At 37.3% G+C, this 21784-nt stretch overlaps 1 protein-coding gene across 2 annotated transcripts in view; it reads left to right on the top strand.

Moving 5' to 3' along the window:
- Window positions 1–20442, top strand: part of ANKFN1 (ankyrin repeat and fibronectin type III domain containing 1) — a 136069-nt gene extending 115627 nt beyond the window's left edge. For both annotated transcript variants that reach the window (XM_068655151.1, XM_068655152.1), the window contains 5 exons: window positions 412–562; window positions 2364–2532; window positions 6024–6190; window positions 9289–9505; window positions 11703–20442. In XM_068655151.1, coding sequence (XP_068511252.1) covers window positions 412–562; window positions 2364–2532; window positions 6024–6190; window positions 9289–9505; window positions 11703–12499 — 1501 coding nt within the window. In that variant the 3' untranslated portion in view covers window positions 12500–20442. The remainder of the gene's footprint in view (window positions 1–411; window positions 563–2363; window positions 2533–6023; window positions 6191–9288; window positions 9506–11702) is intronic.
- Window positions 20443–21784: the final 1342 nt, after the last annotated feature.

Genomic DNA, 21784 nt, shown 5'->3' with positions numbered 1-21784 from the left:
TTTTGGCTCCAGTGGGTACAAGAGAGTTTGCCACAGAAACTAAACCTGCTAATTGTCACTGTTGTCATTTCCTATTCATGTGTTTTATGTTTTTTGTTTTTGTTTTAAATATGATAGTAGATATGGAATAAAATATGTGGAAAAAAAAACCCTGGAGTTAGAAGTCTTAGTGAAATATTTCAAAGGCAGTTTGACTTTCAGATGTTAGAAAGGAATGTTCAGCCTGATGTACATGTGCTAGAAAAATTAAACTTCTCTTACATTTTTAACCACAAACAATCAGGATTGCACAATTTTAGAGTGTTTTGCTATATGAGGATTAAACTATCAACAGATCCCACATACACTGAATTCCTGCTTGTGCACTGAACTTTTGTTATATTTCTAATTTTAACTCAACTCAACATACAGAGATGAGTGGGAATGGATCCAAACACTTTCTGGCTCAGAATCTGTGGAAAGTATGGATCATACTTCAGACTGCCCTACTCAATTGTTCTTGTATGAGCTCCAGATGGCAGTGAAAGCTCTCCTTAAACAGATCAATCTACCTCTGCATCAGGTATTTTCCTTTGTGGTATTTATCACCCTTTTAAAAACTGATTCTTAAGAGCACAACTAAAAACTACAAACAGTGTAACATTCAAGTAGGAATTAAATGTTAAGGTTGCAAGAAAAGAAAAGCAGAGAAGCTTTCTATCCAATTACCCTAGCTGAGGGAGAAAAACACCTTCAAGTAAACAATTATTTTCCCAGATATTTGAACATATAAGGATTAAGAGACTACTTTTAAAAAGCTTCTATTTTTGCATCTGTTAGCATATTTGTGCAACTTTGGGCAGGTGCAAATGCACGCTTTCTCATGAAACTCTAGTAGCTGTGAGCACCTTCACCCAGCTGGCAAAGAAAGACAGGTATTTTCCCAGTGAAGCATGGCAATTGACTGTTCCTTTGGATGTAATACTGAAGGTGAAAGGCCTGCTGAAGACACAGCACTTTGCAATTCTTTCACACACACATAAACATAAGTCTTCTAAAACACATAGCTCCAGATTTCCAGATTGCTGTGGGTGAGGAGAGGTATCTGGCTTCTGGCTTTACATTTAGGTACAAGAAATGCATATGTGAATAAATAAAGAAGTCAGGGAGGATAATCTATGATGTGAAAGATCCATGAAAAAATAAGCTAAGGAGTTTGTTTCTTGTTTACATGAATTCCATTTTATTTTGGTCTACAAGGGTAAAGAGGTCTTACAGTAGAAGTAAATCATCTTTATATTTCACTTCAAGATCTGTTTGTGCAGCTAGAAAGATGTGGCCTTAAAATAAATTAATCTGGTTCTACATTTCTTGATTTTGAAAGGTTTAGGCTTTACTTTTAAAAGGGAATCCATCAGTGCTGCACCTTCTAGCCTAAGAAGAGCCAAGATTCAAGTAAATCCAAAATTAAGACAGATGGTGTGCTGCCTTGTGGTCAGTCAGTAATTCAATAGGGTTCTGTACAGGTCTCTATGCTAGTGTATTTTCTTGGATGTTATAGCTTTTGTGCATCTCTCTCTCTTTTTTTTTTCTTTTTTTTTTTTTTCTTTTTTTTAAGCTAGGTACTAAAGTACTGAAATCAATGTGCAATTTGTTCCTTAGGCTACAGTTCAGCCAAGCATTTAAGTTTATCTATTGTGCATGAGGGATAGCCATAAACATGGCCTTGCAGTTAAACAGTTATGTTTTGATGATTCAGGACCAAAATTCTTTGTTAATAAATTGAATTTACTTAGGTATTGATTTACTTAGGTATTTTTATTATTTTGGGGGTAAACAGAATCATGGACAGTGACACTGTTGGATACCCAGAGTAAAATGCAGTGCTGCACACAGCAGCTATACAGCAGCCTCAGGCCAAATCCTGTGTGTGCCATTTTCTCCTGCTGCAGCACTTGTTAAACCTTTTCAGAGCTATGTTGAGGGAGAGCTGCATATTTCTCTTAACCAACCCTAAATTGAATCTTAAAGGTTTTTAATTGAATCCATTTTCATGTTTTCACATAATTATGCAATCATAATCTTGAAAAGCACATGGCATGTGATCATTTTCTGCCTAATAAGAAACATAAATGTTGTTTTCAGGGGGGTTGTGCCTGTGTGTGTTGTTTTAATGTGGAACATTGCAGCTTTAAATCTTTATTTTATGTAGTGACATGAACCCACATTTAGAGCCCCCCCCCAAATATTTATGTTTTATAAAAATTCCGAGCTTGATGTTGTGCAAATTTTCTTTAATGTTTTATATCATTTGGGGTGTTGTTTATATAAGTGCCATGTTGTAATTCTCTCCTATTTCTTCCCCCGCGCGTGTCCCTCTACAGGCTAAGCACTTCCGTCTGTATACACAGGAGGTGTTGGAACTGGGTCACAATGTCTCCTTTCTTCTCCTGCTCCCCGCCTCAGACGACGTCTGCACTGCCCCAGGACAGAATAATCCTTACACCCCACACTCAGGATTTCTTAACCTCCCTCTTCAGATGTTTGAACTCGGTATAGTAGCTTGCTTCACCTAGAAATATTAACCCAGTCTCCTTATAATAAAATCACAAAGTTGTATCTGTTTTCCCCCTTGTCCCAGTGGAGAGTCAATAAATCACATGATGGCTTTGGCAACAACACTACCTATAACTGTGTACAAGTTATAGAGGGAGCAGAGCAGTTAAAGCATATACTGTAGCAATCGTTATTGAAATGCATAGAGCAAAGCCCACAGTTACCCAGTATGTCTACAAGCTTATTTGGAAGACGATGTTCTTTAAAAAACAGAATCAAAAAATTTCAATATGGCAAGTTTGGAGTGTAAAAGCAGATGCAAAAAAAGAACCATCCCTCTAAACTGTCACAAGAATAACCAGTTTTGAAGAGGAGGATTTTTGCAGCTCCTGCTTACAGATAGTCCTACTCAAGGTCTGACTCCCTCACAATTTTGTGAAAGGTCTGAGTGGAGTTTCTGAGGTCAGGGTCATCTTTTTCCTTCTGATTTCTGAAAGAAAAAGAAAATAAATACGGGAGACTCAGTCCTATTGCTGTGGTGCAAGAAAAGCCTGTTTTTGTGAAAAATGCTAAAGTACTGGCCTTGAATCTACTTCTTTAGGGAGCACATGCTGTGCAGTGCTCCTCCTGTTGAACTGCATTGCTGACTAGGTAAGAATCCTCCAAGACAGGGTTTTACAACTGTCTAACTGAAAGCAGAAGATGCTTCAGCTCTAAGCTCCTCTATTTCTCATTTCTTTCTCATTGGTCCACAGAGTAAAGAAAAGCTCCACATGAAAGCAGCCCACAAAGACTTCATAGTTCTTTTTAGAAAGAATATGATGAGTAAGGGGACTGCTGAGCCTTATGTATTAGTCTCCTCTGTTTCCTTCTGGCCTGTAAAACTTCTTGTCATTTCTTTACTCTGCCTTGGAGAGGAGAGAATGGTAAGAGCCAAAACTGATGGAGACAGTATACAAGGAGCCACTGCAGAATAGGTCTCTAGTGGCAACTCGCTTCTCAGTGATATATCTGTCTAGTGTTTATGTGACACCACTACCATCACCACCGTATTTGCTATACATCATTGCTGGGTGCTGGTAGAGTCACTGAGGGGGAATGGTAGCTGGAAATTAATGGAGGCTCTTTCAGCTAAAGCTGTGGTTCTGTAATCATAGTAGATCTGTGACCTACCATCATCCAGCAGCCCAAATTTGATTTGAATCAAGCAGAAACATATGATTGTGTTTATATCACATCAGCTAGAGCACACAAAGTGGTGCCCATGACAACTCTGGGTTTTTATCCTGGTTGTGGGAGGACAGATGACAGCTGAGCTGCCATAAAATTATGAGTGGTACAGACAGACAATACGTGAGCTGGTGTATAGTCTGCTGTGGAAAAGTTATCTCTTCAACAGAAAACTAACGTAATTGAACTCAAAGAGTTAGTTCAGTGCTTTGGGTCACATGGCTGTGGCATTTGATGTGGCTGTAGTGCCCTAATGCCAGATTTACTGTCTTCTTGACATGCAACCTTGAGGTCTACAGTTAAGACTCTGTGTATTCAGCATATTATTTCTCCCTATGAGAGGTGACTACTGCATTCACTGTGCAAATTAATGCATAAAGTATATTCATCTCTGGTGTAATTCATCTTTGTATTAGAGGTCTTGCAAACTATTTAACTCCCATCATGTGGTACATAAACCATGGGCAGGAGCCATTCTCACTTCTGGAAGGCAGTTTTCACTGGGCTGACAAATCAAAAGACACCAAGTGAGATGATGTGGTGCTGATAAACATGCAACAAAGTAATCTCTGAAACATCAGTCTGGGTGCAGACCTTTCTGTTTAGCAATATTGCTGCAGTGGGGAAGCAATTCATGTCAGAGAACAGTATGGAAAGCTGAATTTTACCTCTTTTATTTATTTATTTATTTATTTTTAAAGTAAGCAGTCATCTGGCCAAAGGCAGATGACATTTTCTATATGACTTATTATATATGTATCCCTGATGTTCTATAAAGTGACTGTGATTCACATCTCAAATATTAGAAGCTTCCATTCCCCATTAGCTGGTGGCTACCAACTATATAATTGCATAACCACAAAAGACTATGTTGAAGTAACATTTGTTAAAGTAACATTAAAGGGTCTGACTTAAAACCACAAAGGCTAGAGACTTCAGCACTGAAGCTGAAACCGCGGCTGTAATTCACTCAAGAGTCCACCACATATGGCATATATACTGTAAGACCACACACTATTCAGACTAGATCCCTGCAATATCTAGGCATCATTGGGAAACCAGAAGGTAGAATTCTTTCTCCAACTCTCTCTCTCTCTTTTTTTTTTTTTTTTTGGTGGGATTTCTGTGTTCAGATTAGGCCTTTATTGTTACATTAATCATGGATCTGTGATCAGATTTCTTATTTTGAGAAATTCTTGATTTTTCTTATGTTGTTTGCAAGGAATAAATAGACCTGGGGCACTGCTTTTATTTCTGTTTTAATATTTGTGATAAGAAGAGTGTATGCATTTTGCGTTTGAAACACCCTGAAAAATATCATGCCCCAATCCAGAAAAGTAGCAGTATTAATCCAGCTGCCATTCACTGCTATAACAAGATCATGCTGTATGCTTGCAATGAATGGGGAAGTATTTCTGAAAACTTGCTCTCCCTCAGCAAGATTCGTATGTCTATACTGCAGTTTGCAGAGGTAACTGGCAAGTTCTGTTTGAACAAACGCAGGTTCTGGACTAATACAGCTTTAAAAGGCCAGGTAACTTAACATTTGTGAAGCTCCGTGGCTTCATAGCTGTTCTGTCCCTTAGCTCTTTCACAGATAGCTCACATAGCTCTTTGCTACCCCAAAGTCAAATGACACAAAGCAAGATGTCAGTTTGGAGCTTTCTGTGTTACTCTTTTGCACAAGAATTCAGAGGATGCTATGCGATAACACCTATCCAAGTTATAATTGTTTCACTTAAACTGTGATACCACTGAAATACTTTTAATGCTGTCATTTACATTTGAGTTACTGATTTATGTTAGCCTAGACCAAAAGAAGGTTATCACCTTCCAAAACAATATTTTCATTCTGAAACACTCAATTTAAAAACAAGCAAACAAATAAAAAGGTGGGTTCCGTTTTACAATCATGTCACTGCTTGCTTGATGAAAGAAATGATGAGCCTCAGAAAAAACAGCCTTTCTGATTTAAGCTATCATGGGCAACATAGCCTCTGCAGCTGCATACTGAGAGCCTGATTATCCCTTCAGATAGATATAAATTAGAAATGACTCTTTTGAAATCGATGAAGTAACAGAGTAAGTCCAGTGTAAATGAGAGGAGAATTAGAGCCTGTGTTATTTATTTCTAGCTTAAAGTAACTCATCCAGAGAGTTAGTAATTACATTTAATAAAATGTGTGTTCTGAAAGCTAAGGATTTCATATTTCATAACCAGAATATAAGTGTTTCCTTTGCACTTGGTCTTTTCACAGTTCATTTTTGCTGTTACAAGGAAAAATTTATAAGCCTGTATTGCCGCCTTTCTGCTGTCATAGAGCTGGACTCTCTGAAAACCCAGCAATCCCTAAGGGAAGCAATTTCAGACAGTGAAGTCGCTGCAGCCAAACAAAGACACCAGCAAGTTATAGACTACATACAGGTAATAGTCTGTTTCTGACTATTCCAATGAGGTTTTAAGGTGGCTTTCTTAAAAATTGCATAAGGCTGTAATTTGAAATCTAAATGGAGAATTATTTACAGACATCATAAAAAGAGCAGTTGTATCAAAAGTGCAATTCTACTTTTATGAAATTCAAGCCCAGAACATGATTTTCTTAGTTGTTGCTTTTATACAAGGATTTTTACGGGTAAAATCAAATGACAGTCATACTAGACTGTTATACAGAACTGTGTCAGTCTGCTTGTAAAACTCACTCTCATCTAATGCAAGGTAAACTAGTGCCTGGCTAGTACATGGCATTCATTTGGGTAATAGTTTTTCTCTGTCTTAGGGGATTGAGGATATTTTTCACCACAATAAATTGCCAATTAAAAAAAATAAAAATGAAAATTCAACTTAGGTTGCAGAAAAAATCTTTATCAACATTATCAGAGGGAAGAAAGCAGCTCTGTGTTAAAGATGGCAAGCTAACCCTGGAAGCATTCATACGTCTGTCCAGCACCGTGCAGAAATACTGTCTCGCTCCCCCAGTTATCTGGCTTGCTACAAGTGAGGTGCAGATCAGTTTACAGCTCTATATTCTTAATATACAAGCAACTTTATTTTGGAATAGGGGCCAAGATAACCACTTATTGATAACATGTTTGGCCCTCCATAATTATGAACAAGATGATAATATTTCTGTTCCTCCTTTTTCTGAATTCATATTGCCTTTGTCTTATCTACTTTAGAGCTGTTGCTAACCTGCAGGGGAGCAGAGAGAAATATACAATTGTGCTTGCACATCCCCACTATCTCCATCCTTTTTATCTTCCTATTCTCACACCTAGAAAATCTGGTTTCTCCCCAGCGTGCAGGAGCATCTGAGAAATTTTTACTCTTCACATCAAAAATAAATGTATGTACATATACACTGCATAGACAGTCCTATGTTCCTTTTCTCTGGTGTCTGAGTCACATATATACGCTGGGAAAATATGGGAGAATATTTTAAACTTCAGTGTTTTGTGCTGAATTATTGTGACAGTGTATTAGCCTTGTCAGGTTTCCTCTCAAATGAAAACCAGCTGTATTCCACCTATTGGCAAAAATATCTCAGCCCACCACATACCGCAATCTTCAGTGGTGACCACAAAACCGCGAGAGCAGTTGTGTGATCCTAGATCTAAGACAGTGTTGAAGTTACTACACAAACCAAACATTGTAAAGAGCAAGGGAGTCTATATAAATGCAGTTCTGAAAAGGAGTCAGAGGGCGACTAAAAAGTTTTTTTAAAAACAACAACAACAAAAGCAGGTAAGAAGCACATAAGATAATCAGTATCTTTACCAGAATGTTAGTCAGCAACACAAGAAATTTACAATGACTGAAACTAAAATTGAAGTTAAACTGCAATTTACAGGGCGTAATGCTTCAAATGTTCCTAAATTATTTAAGAACCACACTTCATTAAAAGGACTGGTTCATTGTACTTTAAGATACTACAGAGTGGCATCAGGGAGAGAACCAACAAGATTTACATTTTCATAAACTGGAAGCAGTATGATTTTTTTTGGAGTTGCAGGAGGATTACAGAAAGAAAATATAAGATCCCCGATATCAAATATGTGAGAAGTTTGCTAACTGGTCACACAATTGTATTTTATTCATGGAGCTACACTGAAGTCTTGAAATTAAAGCAGATAATGGATGAACCATTTGCTTTTCTTATTGGTATACATTCTGAGCCCAAATTAACTCACTGGCAAGGCTTGCACTCGCATCATTGGAGCCAGGATTTCACCTCTCCATAAAAATGGATGTACTCGGTTAAAATAGCTATCCAGTTATCCTATCTCTAACAGGGCTCTGCAAGAAATACCCTAGCTATTCTGGCTAATCTGCAGTATCCTTTGGCAAGAAATCTACAGTTTGAATATGCTTTTTGTGAAAAATTATCTTCAGCTAAGAGGATGTGCTGGAAAACTGGTCTTAGAATATATCAGTTTACAGTCTCCTTCAGTCTCCTTTTTTCATTGATCCCTCAGTTACTTCCCTTTTGATAATACTCAATGCACAAAGTACCACTCACTTTTGCCTGCCCATTTACTGACCCAAGGCTCTTTACCCTTTATATTCTTGCAGAACATAGGCTGTATAACTGCAAGGTAGTTTCCTACCTAAACACTGCAGTATTAATATGAAGGCTCACTGCTTTAAATGCAGAAGCTTCTGCAAGAAGAGAGGCACAGGGGAAGCTCTGGAAGAATACCGCAGCAGATGTATATTATATTCACAGCTTTATCTCATTCACTGATTGCAGCAACATTTACTCAGTTGTCAAAGATCCTGAATTGCCTGAAGAAATTGAAAGTCTTCATTATCAAAGACTCACAAGACGCACATTAAACAGCATCTTTGCATAGATACTTAACGCTGTATCCTGACATTGATTTAGGCACTTGTCTCTTATTGCCATCAACAGGCATGAGTTAGAACTGTCCTAGTATAGATTTATACTGTTAAAATGCATACAGGCTAAAAAGATAAGGGAACAGACGTGCAGTTTGTCTCACAAGTTTGCTGCAGCCCTTCACACATATACACATGCACATATATTCTTCTGTTCAAAAACAGGGTTTGACGTGAGCATTCTGCTTTTGAACATAATCCTGGATTCACAAGAATCCTTGAGACATCTTGATTTCATTCCAATACAGAAAAGAAAAAAAAAAAGAAAGAAAAAAATGACTACAAAATTAGTCAAACTTTATACTCCATCAAAAGATGGTTATCGTTTCTTTCTGTGTCAGAACTTAGGCCTAGATTCATCCCTCCTAACTACAAGTTCTTAGTTGAGGTACCTAATTTAAAAGTCTGGTCCTATGCAGACCTCGCAGTTCTGAATGAGAAAAAACACCTAACCAAAGGCAGGTCAGACCATCTAAAATCAGAAGTCTCCTGTCAGGGAGCCTGCTTATTTGCTGTCTGTTGGCAGTGACTACTCACCTACTTAGGCACTTGAAACTACACACTTCCACAAAATTAATATGCAGACTTAATTGTAGTTTTTCATCATTTCTTTTTTTCCTCAAAAGCAAATTGATGATATCTGGAGGGAAATGAGATGGATCACAGAAGCACTGCAGTATGCCAGATACAAGCAGCCAGCAGCTGGCCTACCAATAAAGAAGCTTGTGAATCTTTCAGAACACTCTCAAAAGAAAATCAGTTCAACCTCTTCACATCTAGATTGTCTTCCTTCACCACCCCCCTCACCTGAGGCTAGAAGCCAGAGGAGAAAAGCTGTGAGTGGTAAGAGAATTTTGTTTATTCATCAAACAAAATATTTGAACTCACTTTTAATTATAACAGTTCTTGAATTTCATTTTATAAAAGGAGTATATTTTTCCAATACCTGCTAAGGTTATTTTAACAATCAATTTACCAATCATTTGCCACATACTATCTTGAGATCCTTCTACAGCCTTTACAATCTTTTTTTGTTGTTGTTTTTTTTGCTTTCAGCTACTCAGAATAATTGCTCATCATCAGCCAACTTTGTCATCCCACTATTCCAGATCATTTAATGTTCTGTCACTGACTTTACTACAATTAGTAAAGTCCATCCATAGTGAAAACTGCCTATTCCATTTGTTGTCTTCAGCAACAATCTGCTATAAATATATGGCAGGGGCTTTCCCTCTTTCTCAATTACAGCTTCATTTCTTAAGAATCTTTGGTAAAGAATCTTCTCAAAAAGCTCTTCAGAGATGGAAGGATGCCTGCATATTAGTGCTTCTTACACTGTGCATATGTTCACAGTCTTACTAGATTGGTGAGCCATAAATTACTAAACAAAAGCTACCAATTCTTTGTCATCACTCACATATTTGTCTGTTCTTTACCACAGTTTCTAACAATTTGTCCAGAATCTAAGTCAAACTTTTCCATAATATCCATTTATCACCTTCTGTTTCTGTGATAATATAGCCATTTTCTTTCCGTGATTTGACTACTCTTCTGCTTTGGAGCAATTCTTTCTTATGCTCCTCTTGCTTTGTTTTAATAGAGCAAATTTTAGTGCCAGTGGTCCAGTTTGATTCAACAGCCATTTTCACATATCAGAATGCTCTCTGTGCTTTAGACAAGCACTTTAAAACACAAAATTACACAAATAAATACCTACTTCATTGGCCATTATTGCTTCTCTGAACAGCTGGAAAATTAAACTGATGAAAGAAATAGATCACAGCAAGTAAAAATGAAGCAAATTAAACAGTAGCACATAATTTGCTAACAGAAGAAGGACTTTGGATAAAAATGAAAGCCCTTATTCTGCTGAGCTGTCTATAAGCAATGAATAAGTGGAACAGTAGAAACAAAAGCAATAGATGCTGCATTATACAACAACCATGACTGTTTTGGTAATAATAATTTGTTTTATTTTGTTTTATTTTGTTTTTTCAAATTGGCACTTTTTTACAGTTAAGAAAAAAATATAAGTCTATTCTGATTAGACTAGGTTAAAAAAAAAAAAAAAAGAAAGATAGAAAGAAAGAAACCCAAAGATTATTGTGCTTTGATTCTTTCCATTATGTGGTGGCGTTCTTTCTCAGCACCTTGTGCTAAATTTTCCATGTATTACAGACTGTGAACACAGAATAATCCTTAGCTCTGGCACCATGTAACCTACAGCATTATCTTGCCCTGCATGGGACTGATTCTTTATTGTTGCACTATACTGTAAATTACACTAGGTCAAAGTGAATAGCCAGCATTGTAGAAAATCTACAGGTTTTTTCTTTGGATCTATTACAAGCTACCCACAGCTATGGAGCATTAATCTGTTCTATCACATATGCCACTACTTATTATGTTACTGATCTTTCAGTAGCCAAAGGACAGAAGAGATTTCAACGCCAGTGTGAGTTTTTTTCAACAAATTCACATTTGAATTGTGTGTGTCTGTTCTGGAGTTGAACATACAAAATTAAGCCAACAGGGAAAAAGGTAGTTTTGCTCACCTACCTCCATGCCTTGCCTCAAGCTTCTGGTACATAAATGCACTTGCATCCTACTCACAGTTAGAGAGGTATCAATCTGCAGTAACTCAACCAACACCTTTAATAAAACCAGAACCTGGATTAGATTTTCTTTGTCTCCTAAATAGCCATCTCTGTGAAATTTGGTGAAGGTAAGGTAAAAGAAAACAGTTCCTTTCAGAACTTAATCCCAATTCAAATTCAAATTCTTTCCTCTGTTTAGTTGAATAAATGAATCCTCTCTGCTTTTCTTAATTCTGCCACCACCTCTGTAAGACATCATTAAAAACTCCCTGACTACTGTCTTTTCTGTCACCTAGGCCCATACAAAATTCTGCAGAGGAAACAAATGTATGTTTTCAGGATTGTAGATATTATTCTGAATTAAGAAAACAAATACATAAATGACAGGTAAGCAGTTTTTCTCTTGTGCTCGTCTTCTTAATGTTAATGAGTTCTTTTTGCAGATTCCCAGCCCTGCTCAGATGAAGAAGGCTGCTCTGAAGTATTCCTTCCAACTGACAGTGACTATGACTCCAGTGATGCATTAAGCCCCAGAGAATTAGACTTGATTTACTCCTCCTCACATGACATATCCCAGCAGGCAGGCAGTGGCCTGGGTGGTAGCGCACCTGATGTTCTACAAGTCCACGACATGAAGCCTTGCCTAACATTGAAAGAAGGCCTGACAGAATGTAGTGCCTTTGATACTAATGCTGAACATTGCACAGAGTATATGAGCAATCTAACAATGTCAGGGAATACATCAAAAAGCATAGACAAGTCCTCTAGCTCCAAGCAGCCACTGAGCTTTTTAGGGAAAAAAAAGCTAGGGAAACATCAACATTACAACTACTTCAGCAGGCACCATCGTTGGCTGCGTGTGCACAGCGAGACACAGTCTGCCTCTCTGTCTGAAGGCGTGTATACTCAGCATCTCATGAGATCTTCAGATTTATCTCAAGAACCTACCTCCAGTGAGCAGTTACAGATTCCCATTGATGGATCTCGGAGCGCTTTCTTACCTCATGCATCCAGCCTTCCAGAAGATGGGAAAGGCAAGTATGAGGAATCAAGGCAGAATGTCCATAGTATATATGTGGAACCTTATAAAACAACACTTCAGAGTGAAGAGGACAATCCCTGGGGAGCGAGCATGCAATCTGTAGAACATAAGGATGTGCACAATGCTATGCAACAGAAAATGGATCCAGATGATCAGTTGGGTTCTGCTGTCTCTGAAGTATTCAGCAGCACACTTTAACCCCAGATTTCTTCATTGCTTCCCATTGTTCCACAAGGAGATACTGAGCATCATACAAATAGGGCCATACTTTGAAAATCACTTGTAAAAATCCAGCTTCTGCAAATGGCAACTTGTGTCACTTTAAAGAATCCTAATCATTTGACTTCATCACCAGATATCTGGTGTTACAGTGGTATCTGTCATGATGCAAGCGTTATTATTTGCATTGGCAGTTTTGCAGGTAGGGTCCTGTCACCACATAGCAGAACACTTTGTGGATGCAAATCTAGTAATCAGTTTTTGCAGTTCTCTCGATTTTCACCTATCTCCGAGCATGTAAAATTTTAAGCACGAGTGGTTCTGACTGCAATGTAGCAGACTCTGTAACATCCTTGGTGTGCTCATGTTAGGACTGTGTCCTAATATTCTATTAACGTGTTTTCCACCATTTCCTATATTTTTTTCTATTTCTCAGCCCTCCTGAATATATATAGGTTGCATGTAACTAAAGTGCTAACTGGTCTAGTAATACAATCATCCCAGAGTTTCTAGTCAGTTACAGAGAAGTGAAAATTCAAAAGTTATCACTGACATTGCATGCACCATCTCTGAATGCTGCCAGAGCCTGATATAATAATTATCACACTGTTTGAGGAGTGGGCATTTTTTTTTATTTTTATCTTTTTCCTCAGGAGCTCAGATTTAAAATAAGGTGGCAGGCTATTTTAAAGGCTTAAAAGGCAGTCAACCTTTGAGGTCAAGAATAGACAGAATGAAGCTGAGCTCTGAATGAATAACATGCATGGTCTATGTAAGATCAAAGTGAAGGTTGGTCTTTTCTGCTGCCCACCACACAAGAGTACATTTCTTTATGTTGCAGGCACTCTCAGGCAGACATTAGAAATAAATGTACCTACTTTTGGTCCTGAATATTCAGTGTGTATTCAGGGGTATTTGATCACTATGTCTGAACTTGGTATATTCTGGCAATTCCAGTTAGGGAAATTTGGGGTGCAGTTTGAATCTAAGATTTTTTACTTGTGCCACTGATAAATATTAATATCATAAGCAGGGTAGGAGATGGTGTTTTAGTACTCCATGTTTATTTAGAGGCAGATCGCAATGAGTCACGATTTTGTCCTTTGCAACTAGAATAAGACTTACAGTACCACAGAAGATGATCTCAAAAATGAATGAGAACCATAACATTTGAGTCACTGAGAAATGAACTAATGTAAAGAGAAACCCCAGCTGTTGCACAAGCTTTAATTTTTCTTAAACAGTTCTTGAAATTTAATTTTATAGGCCACATTCCTGCTGGTTAAATTCCCTCACTCCATGTTTGTGCAGCCTTCTACCTTTCAATTTTTCAGCCTCCAGGTGGATACATTCTAAGGCCTCCAATAAAGAGATTTGAGTTAAATAGTTGAGTTTACAAGTCCTTGAGGTGAAGGTAAGGATTTGGGCCCATGATCTGTGGTCCTTATTAAAATAGCACTTCCATAACCCCAGTGCTATTAAAATCCCTGTGAACTCAATCCATAAATTCAAAAATAAATGTTATTCACTATTTCATGCTTGGTCAGTATGCAGAAGCTAAGAAGAGTCCTTGCAGTGATATAAGGGCAAAAACTTTCTATAAGGGATTTACATTTTTAAGTTCTCTTTCTTTGGGGAGAGGGAAGTTAACTTTTTGCACCAAAACTATTCATTACCTGATCCAATTCTCAGTGAGGATGGAAAGACTGCCGTTCACCTCCACAGGCTTTGAATGGGACCCATACTGAAAATTCCTGTGGGTGAGAAGATGGGGGGAGCAGAAGTGTCAGTGCCAACTTGCAGCTATAAGGACACACAGTGTGCATTTTATGCCACATGGAACTGCACGGGAAAAACCCAACTCACAAACCATAGCACCAAACAGTGATGTTTTACTGTCACTGAAGGCAGTAACAGCTTGTTACCTTAGATTATGTTCATTAGCAGAGGGCTCTTTACCAGGGAGAGCCAGAGCTATGTTGTATTCAGAATTCAAAATAATTTACGTCGTTTTCTAGTATACAGCATCAAGCTCATGCTCCCCTAACCTGTTTAGCCTCTAAGCAAAACTGCCATATAACTGTTTATTAAAGAATAAAAATAACAATATGCTGAGGCAATATGTTTTTGCAGAAAGTGAAGAGATAAAAGATGTTCCTAAAATGAAACCCACCTTGCTTTGCTTTGGCTCTTCAGGAAAAAATAAAACAAAAAATACCACCGCCACCAACAAAACAAAAACAAAATAAAACAACAGAAAACAGTGAGGGCAAGAAGTAGTAAAATCTACAGCAGAAGAACTGGTATATACTGCTGGGTAGATAAGGATGTAAAAATCTGTTATCTACTCCTGGTGCTGGGCTTTTCCAGAAGTAGTCAAGTATCTAATAAAGAGCTGGATTTTTTGCTGGCAGAAAGGGCTTGACCTTATCATAACTTTGCCTACCTGCAAGTGCTAAGACAGAATCTGAATCTAGGACTGCAAATGCCAGACACAGTCTACACCATCTCTATTTTAACCTTGTTATATGGAAGTGGTGTTTATGTGATATCCAATGAGGCATACTTCCTTTATTCTATTGAGGCTCTTCCAAAGTTTTAACAGTCAAACTAGTAAATGATAGTTCTGACTTTAAATACTTCTGTCTATAAAGTACTGAGTTATCTTTTGAGAGAAATATTTGTCTTTGTTCTGAATTGCTATTCCTGCCTATTCAGTGAGTCAGCGTAAAGCAGCTCCTTAAAAGAATAGTAATGAACACCCAGAGATAAATACATGTAGACAGTAAAAAGAGATGTCTTTCAAGCACTGTCGTAATACTAATCATAATACTTCTGTGGTTCTCTTAGGAAGATCACTCTCATGTTTCACAAGCAACTACAGCAATTCAGAAGAATCCTGTGAAATTCAGCACTTTTATCCCCACTTCATAGAGGCACAGAAGGATTCAGTGACTGCTCTGAGTAGACCTCAGAGTAAAGGCTCAAAGTAAGGAATCAATTTAAAATTAAGAACCTAAACCATTGCTTTAATCACTAGGAATCCTCCCTCCAACTGGAGCTAGGGTCCCTCCCTGAGGATTCTTGCACAGACACAGGAAACACTGAGGCTCAGAGCCCAGAGCATACTAGAATTCTGTGAGTCAGCAAACAGCTCGTTCAAATGAGTCTGTACCCACTTACGTCAGCTGAAGCTCAGCTGTAAAGTGGGTACTTAGGTTTTGCAAACTTCTGGATATGTATCTTTCTTATTCTTACATCTTGGCACAGAACTTTTGTCCTGTGTTTTTCAGGCAGTTTACCTTTGCCTAGGCTGAACCCAGTCCCTCCTAATTTCTAGGCATGACTTGACTGGCCAGAAAAAAACATTGTGCTTAAATATTATAACCCTTCAAAAAAGCAGTAGACATATATCTCCTGTGGTCTGCAACGTTCCTGTTTCTTCTGGTAGGAAGCTAGATATAGGTAAACAGCAAGGTTTACACTAACAATTCTTTGTATATACAAAAAGGCAGACCGCTTGTGGACAGTTTGCCTGAAGGTACCTGTGGCTAAAAAGCATTTATTTCCCATAGTTGCATGTGTTTTTGCTTTGCCTTTAGATATTAATAAACAATTTGATTTTCTATACAATAAGGGCACACACAGAGAAATCTATAAATTAATGCTTCATTGCTTAAGTATGCATATTTTTAAATACAGGCATTAAAGGGGGTGCAAAGGGATATAATATTTTATCTTGAACATTTATGTTTAGAGTGTTTTGGAAAGAGATGGTGCATCTTTACATTTCGTGTGGTATAAAGAAATGCATTAAGTTGCTGGTCAACTCTTTTAAGGTGTTCAAACACATGGCTCATGACTGTTACGTAAAACTTCAATACAGCCTTATTAACAACAAGGGTATAGTGTATTTGAAAATATGGTATACAACTTGGAAACTTACTCTGAATTTCTCTGAGGTGTTGAACTTTGCCATCAGCAAAAAGTATTTTTAGAAAAGGGGCCTTGAATTTTCAGACAACAGAGACTTCATCAAGGTAGGTCTCTGATTTTTCCACTACAGCAAAACATTAAATAGCTAGAATACTTTATTTTTAAATATAATTTATCTTCTGATTTCATGAGGGAGAATTCATAAGGCTAAATCATGCCCAGAAGTGTGAAGCAGAGCTGTTGGACAATATATTCTCTGCAAAAACTGAGAGCAACATTCCCCAAGGTGGGCTGAAGAGTTATACTCTGGAAATGTGCTCAGGCCAGTAGTTTGTCCCTCGTCTGTGCAGACAAAAACTACAGGCATCTCTTCTAAGTGTTTCCAAACTCATTAGGATTTTGTTAATTTTGTTGTTGATTTTACTGGACTTTGGAGCAGGCCCCATATACTTTTGGAAGCTGTGTAGATGCTACTAGCTTGGAGCTCTTACCCAGTTTACTGTCTCTCATACTGTGTTTTAAGGGTGTTGTAAGAGTCACACTAGAATATTTTCCTCAGCCTTTTTGTATCACAGTGTCTTGGGCAAGATTTAGCCTTTAAACCAGTCATCCTATAGAAGGGTAAAGTGTTATTAAGCTTTCTGTGACTAGTCTACATAAAACCTCTTATTTTGTTGATCAAATAATAACAGATTTTTATGTTTATTAATTATTATTATTTTTTTGACAATTTACATGATCTAAAATAAGAAAAAGTGATTGGTGTAGCACTAACTGATCTACTTTCAAACTGTGAATTGTAGTAATTTATTAAGCAGATGTTAAGGTAAACATGCAGACTTTTTGTGTTTTACTTTATATAAAGGTCAGTTTGGGCCCAATTCTGCTCTCATTGGACTTCATTCAAGGTTCTTTTGCACCAGTGTAAATCAAGAGTAGTTCCACTGAAGCTGAGTCAGGTATTCATCAACTTGTATAAATCAGCAGAGCTCCACTCACTCACAAGGCTGGCTCAATACCAGCCAAGGATCTGGATCAGTGGAGTCATCATAAAAACAACACAGTTACACTGGTGTAAAAAATGATACGTGTAAGGAAGACAAAAGGGTTTTTATCTCATGGAATATTCCCCTGGATGTCAAAGACACTGTTGTCTGAGAAGGGCTCAGAGAGCGAGCCCACCCTGCTGCTGTGTGGTACTGGGAGAGAAACACATAGGGCATAACATACTGCTACGTTTTGTGGTAGGGACCAAATTTCTCTCCCATATTATGCAAATGAATCCCCTACTGAATGCAATGGGAGTTCCAGTTATTTCACTGAAAAAAATGAAGACTGTTTAGGGTTATTGGGGGCCTGAGGGAGGGCAAGAGGGGTTGTTTGTTTTTTTCCCCTCAGAGAAAAAGTAATTTAAGTGAAATGTGCAAGGCAGTGTTTAATTGCTTCCTGCCTTGTTTGTACATAGCAATTTGGCTGTTTATTGGTTGTCTTTGTTCAGATTTTTATTGTAACTTGTTGCTATATATGCAACCAAGCGTATGTTAAAGTTTAAACTTTGGTACATAATAATGCACAATTTTATGTGCTTTAAAACTTTGTAAATATATAGATGAACAATGTATGCTGTGCTAACTGTGATCTTGGGACTTGACACAACAATATTTTCATGCATATGTACCTACAAATGGTTTGAAAATAGCAAAATATATATTGAGGATGGCCATGAGCCAAGAGTAAATGAGTGCCGTATGACTCATGCTTCTTTAATAATTCCTGAAAGAGGCATGTATAGTACATAAAATAGACAATAAAAATAATTTTCAAGACTACAAATATTTTTTATAACTTCAGATATTAAATACTATTTTAGAAAAAAGATTGGTTGGTAAAAGAAATCTTAGGTTTATTCAAGTGAATCATTGTCATAAAAATGTTCTTAACAGAATTTTTTGTTTGATCTAATATCATAGAAACCTAGCTCTTTTAAGCTTTAGAAGATCTGAAGTGCTCTTGCATTCTTACAGCTACTATGATCTACTAAAATCATGTACTTCAAGTCTTCTCTCTCATTAACAAAAACAAATGCTACTCTATGCATTCACATAATCCTAAATACCATGTGTACTTCTGTATAATCTTTAAGCTGTATTTTTTAAATAGGTTCTGACCATCATCAAGTATCCATGTATGTGAGCCTTACAATCAATGGAAATCTGACTGTAGTTTGTGTTCTTTCTCTGAATTCTTTTATTTTTACTGGAAAATATTTTTTTTCTAAAGCCAAGCTTTGAAATATGGTCTCCAAATTTTGATTTTGATCTGCATTGTCAGAAATCTAAATTGAATGGGCATGGCTTCCAGACTTTGTGGGTGAAAACAATCTCCCATCAAAATCAACAGAAATTGAAAATCATTTTATATAAATGTAAATGCCTTATTACAGGAGTGATATCTGGGTAGTCGTATTTGAAGCAGCATCTTTCTAATCTGTGTATTATACCTGCAGAAGAAGTTGCTGGCATATAAGCATCTTCACATCAAAGAAATGAGCAGCATAAAAATCTTGCAGGCTGACAGACTGAGCCCTCTTCTTCTGAGCCTGAAGGCTCTCATACAGGCTCTGTAGCTTTCAGCTGTCTATTTACAATGACAGCCAGACAGAATCTGCTGTTTATTTCTGGTGTGAATCTATGCTTTCAAGCCACATTGTAAACATACGGTATTGTGGGTATATATAATCTGGTTGTAGTCGAGAAACACCCCAGATATTACCTACTGAGGCAACTACCTTATAAAAGCGAAACATGCTCTTCTGTTGTGATTCTGTTTTTCACATATTCTTATACAAGGAAAAGAAAAGCACAGCAACATTTCTAATGTAGTATAAAATTGGGTTACTCTATGTAAGCAAGAGAAATAAGAACAATCCCATTTTGAATGCTGCAGAGACACTGGAGGGATTCTGCTTGGGGTAATTGTTCACTTTGTTTCCAAGACAGGCAGGTTGCTAAATGTATTTTAGCTGCCATGTTGTCTGAGCCTTTCAATGTTTCATGCACTGTTCTCCCTTTTGTACAGATAATGCCATAACTGGAAAAAGTGACATGCCCAAGGTCACACAAAGAGCTTGTGACAGAGCAGGGACACAATTTTCTGGCTAGCATCCTTACTACAGCATCAGTCTGTTATCCATAGCTTGTGCAGAAGTATATATGGTAATGCAAATGTTGATGAATGTTTGTGTTTCAGCCATGACATGCCAACTCAATGCAAGCTTCAGAATAACAGCATCCTACTGGAGTATCTGTGGATACTTTCACACATGGAAAATATCTGAACTAAAATGCAGCCAAAGTGGAGTTAAACAACAGAGCAAAATAATTCTTAAAATGTAAGATAAAATGTGACTGTCGGTCATTTCTGCTTCCTTGATTTTTAATTTCAAAACATTAAGATTGTTACCACGTTTTCTAAGTTAGTACAAGAGAAAAACAAATGTGAGCATTTAGTCATGTACAGTACTACTATGAAATTAACTACAAGAAACACCACAAGAGAAGGATTTATTGTGTGCATGTACTTAAATGACTGATGCACTTTCGCATGTACCATGCATTTTTAGGGCCAGGTTGTTCACATGTTTTGCTTGCCCAGAGCTAAGATTTTATCTTTCCATGAGAAGATAAGTGGGTGAACAGTGCGATTCCTACAGACCTTTATAGCAAGTTTGCCATGGTTTCTTGCAGACAGTGCTGTTTTATAATTGCCTCTGTGTTCTATGCTGTTTTATTGAAACGCTTTTAAACCAACTGGAAAGAAGCTAAAAAAATTCTTATAGGCATGTTTTTGACTTGTTCTTCTGACAGCAAAAGATAACCATTTTGTTGTTCCATTCAAATGTATTAACTTATATAAACTGTCATCTCTCTGAGCGAACTATTAATGTATTTTTTAATTTTGTCTTTAAATAAAAGTTTGGGGTTTGATTTTTTTTTGCTTGCTTATTTTGCAAACACACAAAAAAATCTTTATTAATAAGCTTCACCATTTCCTTCCCCAGACCACTGTTTAAAATCTCAAAGAAATATATGTTCATTTTGAAAGGAGCTACTAATTGTTTTCTATTTTCTTAGCTTTTTAATAAATATTAAATATTAATTAATTAGTCCTAATTAATCAGTAGGATTTATGTTACTATCTGTGTGAATTACAGATTTAATTATTCTGATTTTTATTACAGCAATAATGCAGGGGAAAAAAATCAGGTAATATCCCCCCTCTCCTTCCACTCACATACACACTCAATTGCAGAGAAAAAAAAATGGTGAACAGCAATTCTTGAGCTTTATAAACTAACAGTAAAGTCAATTTAAAGACAAGCCAGTCTTTTTTACCAGTAAATATTAATGCTTATTTTTGGAAATATCAAAATAGAATCTTTGAATTTGGTGAGATAGATGGGCATTCTTTTGACTGAAACAATGTGGTATTTTCAAAATAAATGGTTTTGAAATTCCAGTCAACTAAATTTGAGTTCCCAGGAAAAAAAGAAAAAAAAAAAAAAAAAAAAAAGGCAGTGCCAAAAGGTTTTGTCTGGTGTTTGCTGTTTGTAATCGCTTTCTGAAAATACTGAAGCAAAACATGTTAAGTGTGGATACCTACATTAAGTGATGAGAAATACATAACAGATACCTGGCTTGAAATACCCTTCTCAGAGAAATGCCAGTATCTGCCACTGCGGTTGATTTTAGCAGAACTCAGGAGTGCTCCATATTTCTAAAAATCCAGCATTTTGTTTAAGTGCTTAATACTAGTCACATATGTACAGGAATGTAGCTCTAGTTCCCCTCAGCTGTGATCATTTCTGGACCACAGAAGATTTTGCCACCTATTTGGAGGTTCTTCACAAGAACCTGTATGGCATTCACCTTTTCCCATACTACTTTTTAAATGCTTGACAAAGGAAAATGTTGCTTTTTTGTTTGGCTGCTTTTTTTTTTTTTTTTCTTTGAAATGGTAACAGAAAGGAGCTAAATCAGAACTTCGGCTTGAATAGTTCAATACCCAATTCTTGTGGCTATACGTGCTTTGAACCTGGCCCTGGAAGAACAAGGATTTTTTCAAGCTTTCTTCTGGGGTACACTTGTTTCTTCCCCCTTCTGTGCTTTGTGGGTTCATTCTGATCCCCTTCTCTCTCGTGGCTCCATCCTGATCCCTCTCTTCCTTGAGTCTGAGTCACAAGAGCAATAAGGCTGCCGGCTTCGACCTACTCAGTGCCTCAGCTGTTAGGGTAAAGCCCACGCTCCCGCGGGACTCACGTTTGAGTAC

The sequence above is a fragment of the Anas acuta genome, chromosome 18 (assembly GCF_963932015.1).
Source record: "Anas acuta chromosome 18, bAnaAcu1.1, whole genome shotgun sequence".
NCBI lineage: Eukaryota > Metazoa > Chordata > Aves > Anseriformes > Anatidae > Anas > Anas acuta.
Note: the sequence above shows the minus strand (reverse complement) of the source record. Positions and strands in the feature narration are given on the sequence as shown.